Source organism: Odocoileus virginianus, chromosome 33 (assembly GCF_023699985.2).
Source record: "Odocoileus virginianus isolate 20LAN1187 ecotype Illinois chromosome 33, Ovbor_1.2, whole genome shotgun sequence".
Lineage (NCBI taxonomy): Eukaryota > Metazoa > Chordata > Mammalia > Artiodactyla > Cervidae > Odocoileus > Odocoileus virginianus.
The window spans coordinates 31,941,730-31,956,380 of record NC_069706.1 but is presented as its reverse complement, the minus strand read 5'-3'; the positions used below and the strand labels follow the sequence as shown (position 1 = coordinate 31,956,380).

Genomic DNA, 14,651 nt, shown 5'->3' with positions numbered 1-14,651 from the left:
TGAGCTCCTTCACAGTGTGTGTGTGTGGGCGGGGGGGGAGCAGGTCCATCCTGTTGAGGGACCAGCCAGTGCAGCTACAGCCCTGGGCTGGCCTTCTGGTAGGGGGGCTTGATAGAGCCCGCAGGAGAATCGCCGAAGCTGAAAAAGTCAGCCTTGGGGTGTGGGGACCCCAATTCCTAGAGCTCCCAGCCTGGCACTTGACTGGGCATCAGGAGTGAGACGGGGACCTGGGTCACCCCAGGTCTTGGGGTCTAACCAGAGAGGTTGACAAGGTCCCATAGAAGAGGAAAGATACTGTTGGGTAAGAACAGGGCCTATTCAAGCAGGTGGTCAAGGAGGCTGAGCCTGGAGTCCCTCAAAGGTGGGGGGTGAGGCTGTCCCTGGGAAATGTGGCCTGGGGTCTGACTGTGGTGGGGGGGGCTGCCACAGAGCTGCTCAGACCTCCACATGCTGCAAGGAACAAGGCTGGGCGGGAGGGTCAGGCTGGGGGCAGAGAGGCCTTCGGAACCTGCTGCTGCAGGGTTGGAGGCGCACGGGTGGGGCAGGGGGTGGTCTGGTCGAGGTGGGGAAGCCTGGCCACCTCCCCAACCCCCTACATTCCCTCCACAGGCAAACCTCCCAAGGCCTTCGGAGGGGCCCTGGGAGCCCTGGGATTCCAAGGTGAGTAGACTCTGCCCCTGGAAGAGGGCGGTGGTGGGGGGGACAGCCTGGAGGAGGGGGCGGCATGTCAGACGAAGCCCGGCAGGGAGGCCAGGGGTGGGGGAGCTGGACCCCTTACCCACTGCTTCTGCTGTCTCCGAAACAGATCCTCAGAGCTGAGAGCGGGCCAGGGACCTCCTGGCTCTCCCAGGCCAGGCCTGGCAAGCCCTCCCTGCCTGGTACCCACACCCGCACTCCTGCCAGGAGAAGCCGAGAGAAAGAAAAGGGAGGGGGAGGAGGAGGGGCTGGGAGGGACAGAGGAGGAGAGAGAGGACGGAGGTGACACAGGAGCCCTGGTGTTGGGGAACTGGAGGGGTAGACCCCGCAGGGGTCCTGGAGCCACGCCCTTGCTCCAAGGGCAGACGTGTGTCTGGCAGTGTCTGATCACCACCCTCAAGGCCTCTCCCAACCATGCCCGAAAGGGACTCAGAGAAGCCCCAGCTAGCTCCACCCTGGCAGTCGCTCAGGCTGTGGATTCCCTTCCACCCGCACCTGCTTCCCAACCGCCCAGACGAGGCAGCCCAGGGAGAGGCAGAGGCCAGAGCAGCCTGACCTCATTCAAGGCGCCCAGCTCTCAGTCGGGCACCGGCTGGTGCTCGTGGCCCGTGACCCTGCTTGCTTTCCCGAAAAACACCCTGGATGAGCTCGGCAGAGATGGCGTCTCTACCACTAGGCAGCTCGCTGCCACCAGGTGGCGGTAACGAGCCACACCGCGCTCCTGCAGCGGTAGGCGCTGGTCCAGGCCCCACTCACCCGACCCCGGGAGCTTGATGGTTTGAAATGAGGTTAACCAGTCAGATCCTCCCCAGGAGAGGGCAGGAGCCCTGCCACCGTCCACTTGCCCAGTGGGAGTTTGCCCAATGAAAGGGCTCGGAGTTTGGCCTGGGGTGGTGGCCAGGCTTCCCCCTGGCTTCCTGGAGCCTCTGTTTCCCATGCTGATGATGTGGATGTGAGAAGAGCTCGGGGCTGGGCAGAGTGGGCAAGGGCTTGAGCCCAAGCGGCCAGGACTGACTGTGGGGTGTGCCTCCCCTGCACCCAGGTGGGGCCTGCCTGGGGAAATCCTGCGGCCGGAAGAGAAAGTGAGCCCCCCGGGACCCCTGACTCACGACCTCATCAACGTTGGTGCTACTGCTTCGTGGAGAATGTAAACCCTCTGTGACCCCACCCCCCTTCCCCATGCCCCCTCCTAAGCTCCCACCCCGGGTGGGAACGGGGCAGGACGGGCGGCCTTGGAAATCCACAGGGCAAGGAGGCAAGAGAGTGGTGGCCAAGCGGGCCCCGGGAGGCCCCCCTCCTTCAGAGGCACGGGCTGGGTGGGCTTGGCCCCCTGCCCCCACGCCCTTCCCACCCAGGAACTCCCCCTTCATACGCTCTCCATCTCTAGGGGGACTTGGTGCTACACGCTGGTGCTTTCACTCTTCCTGCGGGGAGGGAGGAGGGAAGGGCAGCCCGTTAGGGAACCCCCTCCCTGGGGCTCCTCTGAAGATGGTGCAGACACTTCCTGGGCAGTCTCGCCTCCCCCTGCCCACCAGGACCCACTTCTGGCTGTGGTCCAGTTGGTACCCAAGCATCGAAACCCTCACGCTGGATTGGGTCATGCCATCTCTTGGCCTCCTTGGCCCCCCTTTCCCCAACCCATCGCTGTTCCCCATGTCCGGACTCCCCCCAACCCTGTATTGGGAACAGCCCTCTTGCTCTTGTGGAATTCATCCGCCCGTCTGTCCATCCGTCCGTCCATCTTTGTCCCGGTTTGGCCGCCCGGCACCCCTAGCTGGCTGGGCGCTCCCACCATCGACTCGGTTAACCTGTCATGGCAGCCTGGGCCCAGCCTCCACCCCATCGCACACACCCCTACGAAGGGGCCCCGAGCCTCTGGGTGTGAGGAGCTGTACCAGCCGGGGCCACAGGAATCTCCCCCCCAACCTGGGTCTCCCCCCACGCAGTACTGTATCCCCGACCCCTCCTCGAGCCACTGTACTTCAGAGCATTTCTCCCCTGCCCCGCCCATCTCTATGTGTCTCGCTGTGATAGATCAATAAATATTTTATTTTTTGTCCTGGACATTTGGGGATTATTTTTGATTGTTGATGTTCTCCTTTCCTTTTACTTGTGTGGTTTATGGAAAAAACAAACAAACAAAAAAAAAAACCTTTTTTTTTTTTTTTTCTGATATGGGGACCTATATCCCCGTTAGAAAATTCACTTTAATCACTTTGGTATAACTTTGGATGAAACACACATTTAAAAAAAAAAAAGAAGAGAATTAACTGCTTCAGAAAAGACTAATAAATGAAAACCTTTTAAAGGAAACTGTGTCTTGGCCTCCTTTGTAAGCTCTCTGCCTTCAGTTCCGGGTCCAGGTAGGGAACAGGGCTCGGCCTTGGGGAACCTTAGGTCTTCCCAGGCGGCGCTTAGTGGTAAAGAATCTACCTGCCAGTGCAGGAGATGCCAGAGACACAATTTCGATCCCTGGGTCGGGAAGATCCCCTGGAGAAGGGAATGGCAACCCACTCCAGTATTCTTGCCTGGAGCATCCCAGGGACAGGGAAGCTGGGCGGGCTACAGACCATGGGGTCGCAAAGAGTCAGACACGACTGAGCGACTAACACTTTCATTTTCACACTTTTACCAAAATCATCTGCCATTGACTTCTGGTGAAAGGCTCCTTCTTCAAGTTCAGCCTGTCCTTTAAAAACGATAATCCCTTTCAGGGGAAGCAGGGCAGCCAGTCCGACACACTCATCCCTCCGAGGAGATGGGCTCACCCAGACACACATTCCCCAGCCCTCACCCCTCAGGCCCAGGTCCTTGGCCTCTGGATGCTGCAGCTGCGGCTGCAGCTGGATGACCGGAGGAAACAAAAATGACCCTTCTGTCCAGACCAAACCTCGACCTCGGTGAACAGCCAAGAGAGAAGAAATGCTCCAACCGAAGAAAAACAGAAGCCTGTTTCCCTCTCCACATCCCCTCACTGTCACACCTGGCATAAGGCACCACTTTGCTTCTTGACAAAACATAACAGATGGCACCCTGCTGGCTCAACAGGAGACTGAGTACCACCCTTGACTGCACCCGCTCCCCAGGGCCGTCCCCCTCCCCTCGTGGACACTCATCCATCTAGTATGAGGATGCCCCCCGTCCCGGAGCCCACCCCTCCCTTCTAGACTCTGGGTACCAGATTCCAAACTTCCCTCCCCAAACCACCAAGTCCACTTCCAGGGCCCATATAGCCTCGCATCCATCCTCCCGAGAGAACCCCAGGGGCAGTGGGCACCCGGGGAAGCCACAAGGGTGGCAGGGAGGAGCTGTGTTGGGAGTACAGGTGGGGTCTGCCCGTGTAGACGCTAGTATCTGAGCACAAGGGCCCTCCCGCTGCCAGGAGTCTGGCTGGAAAGACAGGGGCGGGGCGATGCTCGGGGACCCAGGCCCGGAGGGCAGCAGGGCACCGGAAGCAGTTTAGCAGGCCCAGAATCGCGCGGAGAGGAGGGAGGGCAGGCCGTCCGGGGAGGAGGAGCAGCCCCCTGAAGGCCCGCAGCGCCTGGCTGGAGCGGGCAGAGCCCCGGAAAAGTGGAGGAGGGGTCAGAGGGGGTAGGGGGTACGTTCGCAGAGACAAGGAGCCGCAGTGACCGGCAGTGAGGAGGGACAGCCTGCCCAAGAGCGGTGGCAAACGAGATCCATCCATCACTTATTTGTTCATTGAAAAGATCCCTTGCTCATTCTTCCACAAGCTCTCCAGGCTCTGAGATTTGGCCAGCTCCAGCATTCAGCCCTGGGGCCCCCCTGTTTTGGTTTCTCATAATTTATGGCTTTAAATACCATGTGTGCATTAGCAGTTCCCAAACTGATTCCTCCAGCACAGACCTCTCCCCTGAACTCTGGACTGGCACGTTCACAGCCAGTTCCTAACATCCCCACCTGAAAGTCTCATAACCTGAGTAGCATGGATTCCCCCCTCCCACCCCCCACCATAACCTGCTCTCCCCTGCCCCTCCCCACCTTCCCCATCTCAGTTCCAGGGGTTCAGGCAGCAGCTTAGGAATCCTCCTCTCCTCCCATTTCACACACCAGATTCACCAGCAAACCCCGGGGCACCACCTTCAGAGGGTGACCCAACCACCCCTCCCAACCTCTAGGGTCCAGGTCCTCGTCCACAGTAACTCTTGCCTAGACGACTGACAAGGCTTCCAAACTGGGCTTCCCCATCCTGACCTGGCTCCTTTTCAGCCTTCTCTTCACACAGCAGCCAAAACAATCCCTTTAAAACAGAAAGTCAGCTCAGGTCATGCATCTGCTCAAAATCCTGCAGTGGCTGCCGTCTGCCCAAGCCAGAGGCCCTTCCATGGCCGAGGAGCCCCTTACCTGAATTGGACCAGCTGTTCTGATCTCGTGTCCTGCCACCTGGCCCCCTGCCGGCCACCCAATTACCCTGCCCTGTCCCCACTCCTCGCGGGCAGTGGCCACCCCCTCTCCGGCCACCAGCTCTGCTGTCTCCCCTGCCCAGGACGTCCTTCCCTCCGCTATCAACATGCCTGGCCCCCTCACCTCCTTCAGGTCTTGACTCAAAATGCCACCTTCTCAGAAGGTGCTTCCCTGACCCTGTTTCTGAAATTGCAAACTCTAGGGAATTGCCTGGTGGTCCAGGGGCTGCCCTGGTAACTCAGCTGGTAAAGAATCTGCCTGCAGTGCGGGAGACCCCAGTTCAATTCCTGGGTCAGGAAGATCTACTGGAAAAGGGATAGTATTCTTGTACTTCCCTGGTGATCCAGCTGGTAAAGAATCCGCCTGCAATGTGGGAGACCTAGGTTTGATCCCTGGGTTGGGAAGATCCCCTGGAGAAGGCAGTGGCTACCCACTCCAATATTCTGGCCTGGAGAATCCTATGGACTATACAGGCCATAGGGTTGCAAAGAGTCAGACACGACTGAGCGACTTTCACTTTCTTTTCCAGTGGTTAGGGCTTCCCAGGTGGCGCTAGTGGTAAAGAACCCACCTGCCAAAGCAGGAGGCAGGAGCCCGCATGACTGAAGCTACCGAAGTGGTTAGGACTCCTGACTTTCACTGCTGAGGGCAAAAGTTCAGTCCCTGATTGGGGAACTGAGATTCCACAAACTGCACAAAATACATTTATTAATTAATTAAATAAAATTGCAAACTATACCTTCCTCCAGCACTAGCCCTGCCTTCTCTTTCTCCAGGCACCCGTGACCAACGCCCACTGCCATGCCACGGTATAACAGTACACTTCGCTGTTGTCGTTTAGTCATTAGGTCGCGTCCGACTCTTTGCAACCCCATGGACTGTAGCCCGCCAGGCTGCTCTGTCCATGGGATTTCTCAGGCAAGAATCCTGGAGTGGGTTGCCATTTCCTTCTGCAGGGCATCTTCCTGATCCAGGGATGGAATCCACGTCTCCTGTGTTGGCAGACCGATTCTTTACCACGGAGTCATCAGGGAAGCCCAGAGTACACTTTGCTTCTTCGTTGATTGTCTGACTATCCACACCAGAATGCAACTCCCTGAGGATAAACCTTGTTGTAAGAACAAAAGAGATTAAACTCCCTGCTTTCACTAGTTATACACGCTGGGAGAGAGATGGTGATTTAGTCGCTAAGTCAGAGCCGACTCTTGAGACCCCCATGGACTGTAGCCTGCCAGGCTCCTCTGTTCATGGGACTCTCCAGGCAAGAATATTGTGCCAGGCTGATAATAGTCTCAAAGAGACCTGTGTCCTAATCCCTGAAACCTTGTAAATATCACTGTTAGTAGTGTATTCAGGCTGCCATAGCAAAGTGCCACAGGCTGCAAAAATTTATTTTCTCACAGTTCTGGAGGCTGGAAGTCCAAGATCAAGGTGTCCGCAGGGCCAGTTTCTCCTACTCTTTCCTCAGTGTGCAGGTGGCCACCTTCTACCTGGGTCCTTGCATGATCTTCCCTTTGTGCATATATGTCTCCTAACCTCCTCTTCTTATAAGGACATCAGTCACAGTGGATTTGAGCCCATTCTGACGAACTATGTTTATTTTAATTCTTGTATTCTTTTCATTTTTTGTGTCTTTTTTTCAGTATTGATTTATTTGGCTGCACCGGGTCTTAGTTGCTGTGTGAGGGCTCTTAGTTGTGGCATGGGGGAATCTCAGTTCCCTGACCAGGAATCGAACCTGGGCCCCCTGCATTGGAAGCGTGGAGTCTTAGCCACTGGGCCACCAGGGAAGTCCCTGATGACCTCATTTTAAGCTAATTGCCTCTTTAAAGATTCTATCTTCAGACACAGTGACATTCTGAGAAGCTGGGGGTTGGGACTTCGACATATGAATTTTAAGGGACATGGATTTTAAGCCCATGGCAGCTACCTTATAAGAAAAAAGAGCTTCTGTAGATGTAATTAAGAATCTTGAGATGAGGATATTATCTTGATGGGCCCTAAATGCCATCACAAGTATCCTTAAAAGAAGTTGGGAGACTTGTATGCCAACAAATTTAATAACCTCCAAGAAATGAATAAATCCCTAAAAACACACAATCTGCCAAGACTGAATGGTGAAAAAAATAGAAAATCTGAACAGACTAATGGCAAGAAAGAATGAATCAGTAATCAATCCTCCCAACAAAGAAAAGCCAGGACCAGATGGTTTCACTGGTGAATTCTACCAAATATTTAAAGAAGAATTTATACCAATTCTCCTGAAACTCTTCCAAAAGACTGAAGAGGAGAAACAGATCCAAGTTCATTCTAAGAGGCCAGCATTACCCTGATACTGATACCATTTTGTTACTCTGAAAGCCAGACAAAGATACCACAAGAAGAGAAAACTACAGAGAAATGACATGAGCAAGGTGGCAGAATAGGAGGTCTTCAGCCCACACACCCTCACAGAAACAAGCCTAAAATTCATCCAGAACCTCAAAAGACCCCAAACAGTCAAAACAGTCTTGAACAGGAAGAATAAAGCTGGAAGCATCACTCTTCCTGACTTCAAAATATTACAAAGCTACACTAATAGAGAGAAAGAGAGAGTCCAGTGGAACAGAATAGAGTCCAGAAATAAACCCATGCATTTATGATCGACTAATCAACAAGGGTACCAAAAACACACAATGGGGTAAGGATAGTCTCTTCAATAAATGGTGCTGGAAAAAACTGAATATCCAGATGAAGAAGAGGGAGGGTGAACCCCCATCTCACACCATACACAAAAATCGACTCCAAATGGATTAAAGATAACTGTAAGGCCTGAAACTATAAAACATTAGAAGAAAATAAACATATAGAAGAAAAACATATTAGAAGAAAACATAGAGGAAAAGCTTCCTGACACTGGTCTGGGCAACAATTTTTTTTGGATAAGACCCCAGGAGCACAGATGACAAAAGCAAACATGAACAAGTGGGATGGTATTAAACTAAAAAGCTTTCTCACAGAAGAAGAATCCATCAACAAAGTGAAGAGACCACCTATGAAATGGGAGAAAATATTTGTGGATCATACCTTTGATATAGGTGAGTATCCAAAAAGTATTTGAAACTTAAGCAACTCAAAAATCTTTTTTTAAAAACCCAATTTTTTAAAATAGGCAAAAAATCTGAGCATTCTCAGGAGAATGGATCTACGTGACCATTCGGTAAATGAAAAGGTGCTCAGGATCACTAATCATCAGGTGATGCAAATACAAATCAAAACCACAATGAGATATCACCCCTTTCCTGTTAGAATGGTTTATTATCAAAAAACAAAAGATAAAAAGTGTGGGAGAGGATGTGGAGAAAAGGGAACCCTTGTATACTGCTAGTGGGAATGTAAGTTGGGACAGGCATAATGGAGAAAAGTATGGAGGTTCCTCGAAAAAATTAAAAATAAGGACTTCACTGGTGGCGCAATGGATAAGAATCCACTAGTGGATCGAACCCTAGTCTGGGAAGATCCCACATGCCTTGGAGCCTGTGCTCCCCAGCAAGAAAAGTCACTGCTAAGAGAAGCCTGTGCACCGCAACGAAGAGTAGCCCCTCTTGGCCTCAACTAGAGAAAGCCCTGGCACAGCAACGAAGACTCATCGCAACCCAAAATAAATAAATAAATAAAAATACAACTATCATAGGACTCAGCAATTTCACTTATGTGTATATAAACGAAGAAAATGAAATCACTGTCTTGAAGAGATATTTGCACTCCCATATTTATAGCAGCACTATCCACATTAGCCAAGCTATGGAAACAACATATGTTTCCAACAACAGATGAATAAAGAAAGAAAACGTGTTGTATATCTACTGTGGAGTATTATTCAGCCTTAAAAAGGAAGGAAACCCTAAAAATAAATAAAGGAAGGAAATCCTGTCATGTGCCACCACATGGAGGAACCTAGATGACACCTTGCCGCATGAAAAGCCCGTCACAAGGGAAATTCTGTACCATCTCACTTGGATGAAGCCTCTAAAGTAGTCAGATTCATGGGAAAAGAGTGTAGAATGGTGGGCACCAGGGGCTGGGGGAGAGGGGGAAATAAGATGGACTGTTTAATGGGTTCAGTGCTTCAGATTTGCAAGATGGGAAAGTTTTGCACTCTGTGATGATCTATATGGGAAAATAGTCTTTAAAAATTTTTGGCTATATGTGCATATATCACTGATTCACTTTACCATACACCTGAAACCAACACAGTATTGTAAATCAACTATATTCCAAATAAATAAAGAAATAAAGGCATTTTTTTTTTCAAGTTTTGGGGAATTCCCTGGTGGTCTGGTGGTTAGAACTCTATGCTTCCACTGCAGGAGGCACAGGTTCGAGCCCTGGTCAGGGATCTATATCTGGCAAAAGGCATAGCCCCCAAAAAAATGAAAATTAAAGTTTTGGAGATCTGTTTCACAACAGTGTGAATGTACGGAGTTTACCCTGGAACAACATCCATTTCAGCTGGGAGTGTCCATTTATATGCAGATTTTTTTCAATAAATATAGTACCTGTATTTTCATTTTACAGGTCTTTAATGAAGTGTAGGGGAAAGTTTGTGTTCGAGTAGAGATCGCAATTTGCAGAATCAAAAGAACAGGGAGTTGAGTCCTGATTCTTTTCAGTTTCGGCTTCCTAGCCTGGGTGAGTCATCTTCTATCAACTCTTTTGGTTTTAAGACAGAGATAGCAGCATGCAGATTTTACGACTGTGAGTGTGTGTGTCCCTGAGGGCAGCAGGAGTGGGCGAGAGGGGGTGTTGGTGGGCCTAACTCCCTGAATTGTTCAAGCATCAACTGTACTTAAACCACTGAAATGTACACTTAAAAATGGTCAAGATGATTAATTTATACTATGTGTGTTTTTTTAAAACACAATTTTAAAAGGAAAAGAAGCCGGAAAGGGAAAGGAACAGATCCTCCTCTAGAGACTCCGGAAGGAATGCAGACCTTGATATTGGCCAGTGCAATTGAGTTGGGACTTCTGGCCTCTGGCACTGTGAGCACAGTAATTTGTGATAGCAGCCACAGGAAACGAACACAGGGAACAAACGATTAATTCTAACATCAGGCGAATCAGTGCTATGGGGATCAAAAGCCAGGGAAGGAGATGGAGAGTGAGGAAGAATGTTAAGTCAGTTGGGATGGTTGGGGACACCTGATTTCAGGTGAGAAGCCCTGTGATGACCCCTTGCTTGGGAAGTTACAAGAGCAGAGAGGTGCACTGTGGTTATTGGAAAAAGAGCAAAAGAGAGAAGAAACAGGAGCAAAGAAGTAACCAGGGACTAGGTCCCCTAATGGCTGCAGTAAGAGTTTTGGATTTGAAAGTAAGGAAATGTCACACTTTGACCCACATGTGCAGAGGCTCTGGAGCATCATGGGGGAATAACTCGGGGGCAGTTGTACTGTACACCCAGCTAGACCAGGGAGGAGCGGGGTTGGAGGGAGAAGCGGTAGAAGTTTGGATCTACAGGGAACCAGTAAAATCTGCCAATAAGATTTGCTGATGGATCAGGCGCAGGTAAGCATTAGTGGTAAAGAACCCACCTGCCAATGCAGGAGATGTAAGAGATGCAGGTTTCAATCCCTGGGTCGGGAAGATCCCCTGGAGGAGGAAGTGGCAACCCGTTCCAGTATTCTTGCCTGGAAAATCCCATGGACAGAGAAGCCTGGTGGGCTACAGTCCATGGGGTTGCAAAGATCTGGACATGACTGACTATACACACATGGGAGCAAGAAGAGGAATAAGGAGAGAGAAGTTGGGGATGACTTCGAATTTTGGCTGAGCCACTAAAGGACAGGGGTGTCATTTACTGAGATGAGAAACACTGAGGGAGGAACAGATCCGGGCACCAATTAAGAGCTCTAATCTGAATGCATGAGGTTTGAGATGCCCATTCGTCATCCAAGAGATGCCACAAAGATATTTGGGTCTTTTTGTCCACAGTTCAAGGAGAGGGCAGGGGAGTCACTGAACCATATGTCTGGGTGATGTCACACAGAGTAGGCAAGGAGGGGGCAGGCTGCATCTGACAGCAGGGATCACATGATGCCAGCTCTCTGTTCCTCTCTAGGCTAGGACAGCTCGGGCTCTGGCCCCTGGCCTGGGTCACAGTCTTGGGCTCATCCTGTCGGAGTTCCTATGGAGCCTTTTGGCACCAGCTTGTGTTCAGCCAGGTCACAATTTGGCAATTTGGACAAATCCTAATCATTGACCTGGAGTAAAAGTGAAAATGTTACTTGTTCAGTTCAGTTCAGTCGCTCAGTCGTGTCAGACTCTTTGCGACATCCCATGGACTGAAGCACACCAGGCCTCCCTGTACATCACCAACTCCCAGAGCTTGCTCAAACTCATGTCTATTGAGTCCGTGATGCCATCCAACTATCTCATCTTCTGTCATCCCCTCTCCTTCAATCTTTCCCAGGATCAGGGTTTTTCCTATGAGTCAGTTCTTTGCATCAGGTGGCCAAAGTATTGGAGCTTCAGCTTCACCATCAGTCCTTCCAATGAATATTCAGGGTTAGTCGCTCAGTTGTGTCCAACTGTTTGCAACCCCATGGACTGTAGCCCACCAGGCTCCTCTGTCCATGGGATCCCCCAGGCAAGAATACTGGAGTGGGTTGCCATTCCCTTCTCCAGGGGATCGTCCCCACTCAGAGACTGAACCCAGGTCTCCTGAATTGCAGGCAAATTCTTTACCATCTGAGCCACCAGACCTGGAGTAAGTCTTTCCCAAAGGGCTCTGGACCCCTAATCCCAAAACTTGTATCACAAACACGATCAGTAAAATATTTTTGAGCAAACACTGCATATATATTTGCCACTTGGATGGCAAATGGGTACCTAAAACTTAACACCTCCAAGCCAGAGATCTTAATTTGCACCCAAATTAATATTTGGGGAATTCTGTGGCAGTCCAGGGAATTTAGGACTCGGCACTTTTGCTGCTGGGGGCCCAGGTTCAATCCTTGGTAGGGAAACTAAAAGCCCATAATCTGTGTGGTGCAGCAAAAAAAAAAAAAAAAAAAAAAAATTTAATATTTGTTCCCCAACACACACATAGACATATTCACTTACAAATTACATAACTTCTTGATTGTATAAATTATTTTTAAAATGTTCATCACATAACAATGCAAAAACAGAATTTAAGAAGAATATTCTAGAGATAAAAGTGAAAAGTGGAAGTGTTAGTTGCTTAGTCATGTCCAACTCTTTGTGACTCCATGGACTAGAGAAGCCAGCCAGGCTCCTCTAGTCCATGGAATTCTCCAAGCAAGAATACTGGAGTGAGTAGCCATCCCCTTCTCCAGGGGAATCTTCCTGACCCGGGATTAATCTGGGTCTCCTGCATTGCAAGCAGATTCTTTACCACTTGAGTCAGCAGGGAAACCCCAGGTTCTAAAGATGAAGTGAACAATATGTGAATGCTTGTATTTATTAAAAGTAAAAAATTGCTTTGTTGCTTTCCGTTAAAAAAAGACTTAACTTGGATGAGCAATGTGACTGAATATGTCAGATCTGATGAGCTGGTCCTTGGTTTCACAGAAAAACGTGGCTGCCAAGGAACTCCAACAAGAGAGGGAAGTGTCAGCTCTGTCTTCTCGTTCATCTTACAGCATCAGCATCATCTTCAATCTCTGCTTTCTTTTCCAGAATCTTACAGAGCCACAAGTCTATTCTGTAAGGGTTAGTTGTCTTAAAAATGAGTGACTGTCTTCCAGCTAACTGGACACAGGCCCACGGCCCTTCTACCTCTCCCGTGGTAGCCCCCTGCACGGGGGGCCTCTCCCAAGCCCCTTCACCCAGGAGTACTAACTGCTGTCACATTGAGGCTGTGCCTGTCTTCATGGATTTCCCGTAACTCTGCCCAGTCCACTGTCAAATCTCCTTTATTAAACTCCACAGTAATCCCCGCTGACTGCTCCTGTTTCCTGTATCAGCCTGGACCCTGCCTGAATCATACCCTGAAGGAAACCAACAAACAAGCAAAGACATTGCTGTCCAGCCTCTGAGGACCTACACACCTCCTTAAGACACTTGACTATAAGTACTTTAGGGCCATCTGGCCAGCATAGAGTGAGGACTAGCATCAACCTTGCATGTTAAGAAAGGAGAGAGGAGGAAGACAGGAGGAAGGAAGGGAGGCAGGGAAGGAACAAGGAAGGAAGGGAGAAAAAGAAAGAAAAAGGGAGGGAGGGAAGAAAGAAGGAAGAAAAATTATGTTTTCTTTCCTCCCCCAGGTAGTTGTTTTACACCCAGAGGTGACTGCCCCTCACATAGGCCACTGGACAAAGCCCTGGCCAGAGAAAATCTATACATGCTTAATGGCTGGAGTTGGAGCGTGAACAGCTCTGCCCCTTGTTCACTTGATGGACTTGGGTATGTGGGTCAACCTCTCCCCATATAGGCTCCCAGGCAGTGGGATAAAGTGGGAGGGTGGGCCTGGGAGAGACAGTTGTAGGCAGGGTGCTCCACACTTCCAGGGCTAGAAGGAGCACCTGTGCTGTGAAAGTGAAAGTGAAAATGTTAGTCTCTCTCAGTCCTGTCTGACTCCTGGCAACCCCATGAACTGAACTGTAGTCCTCTGTCTGTGGAATTCTCCAGGCAAGAATACTGGAGTGGGGAGACAGTGCCTTCTCTAGGGGATCTTCCTGACTCAGGGATCAAACCTGGATCTCCCACAATGCAGGCAGATTCTCTACATCTGAGCCACCAGGGAAGCCTGTGCTTTGGGGACCACCCAATTCCTCCGGCCACTTGTCTCAAAACCCTCCGTTTAGCAGTACCTCCTCCTGAACCCTGGGCAGGGTGGCGCCAGCTCCAGGGCTCTAGCACTGGGAGGAGCAAATCCCTGGGCTCAGTTGTCACCGTCTCCCCCGGGGCCTGAAACTTTAGCAGCCTGCCTAGCTGGTGAGGGCCTCACCTCTCCTCCCCACCTAGCACCCCACCTGTCCCTGGTGGGGCCAGCCCTCACTGCAGGTCTCAGAGAGGGAAAGGACCTGGCCGAGGCCACTCCCCCAGGCAACTACTATGGACCTCAGGGTCAATGAGACGTCTCTTTCCTGTTGGGTCCGGTTCTCAGCCTCCAATGAGCAGGCCTGGATCAGACGGGCTCTGTGCAAGGAAACCAAGGCTCCTAACTGCGGGCTTCTGGTTTTTCCAGTAGTCATGTATGGATGTGAGAGTTGAACCATAAAGAAGGCTGAGCGCCGAAAAATTGATCCTTTTGAACTGTGGTGTTGGGGAAGACTCTTGAGAGTCCCTTGGACTGCAAGGAGATCAAACCAGTCAACCCTAAAGGAAATCAGTCCTGAATATTCATTGGAAGGACTGATGCTGAAGCTGAGACTCCAATACTTGGCTACCTGATGCGAGGAGCCGACTCATTAGAAAAGACCCGGATGCTGGGAAAGACTGAAGACAGGAGGAGAAGGGGACGACAGAGGACGAAATGGTTGGATGGCATCACCGACTCAACGGACAGGAGTTCGAGCAAGCTCCGGG

At 50.7% G+C, this 14,651-nt stretch overlaps 1 protein-coding gene and 1 pseudogene across 7 annotated transcripts in view; both read left to right on the top strand.

The window, feature by feature from the left end:
- The window catches only part of ELN (elastin), a 32,149-nt gene extending 30,163 nt beyond the window's left edge, over positions 1-1,986 (top strand). For all 7 annotated transcript variants that reach the window (XM_070460220.1, XM_070460219.1, XM_070460222.1 and 4 more), the window contains 2 exons: positions 610-660; positions 1,739-1,986. In XM_070460220.1, the coding sequence (XP_070316321.1) occupies positions 610-660; positions 1,739-1,782 (95 nt within the window). In that variant the 3' untranslated portion in view covers positions 1,783-1,986. The remainder of the gene's footprint in view (positions 1-609; positions 661-1,738) is intronic.
- LOC139032766 (uncharacterized) lies at positions 1,893-2,760 on the top strand (annotated as a pseudogene).
- Positions 2,761-14,651: the final 11,891 nt, after the last annotated feature.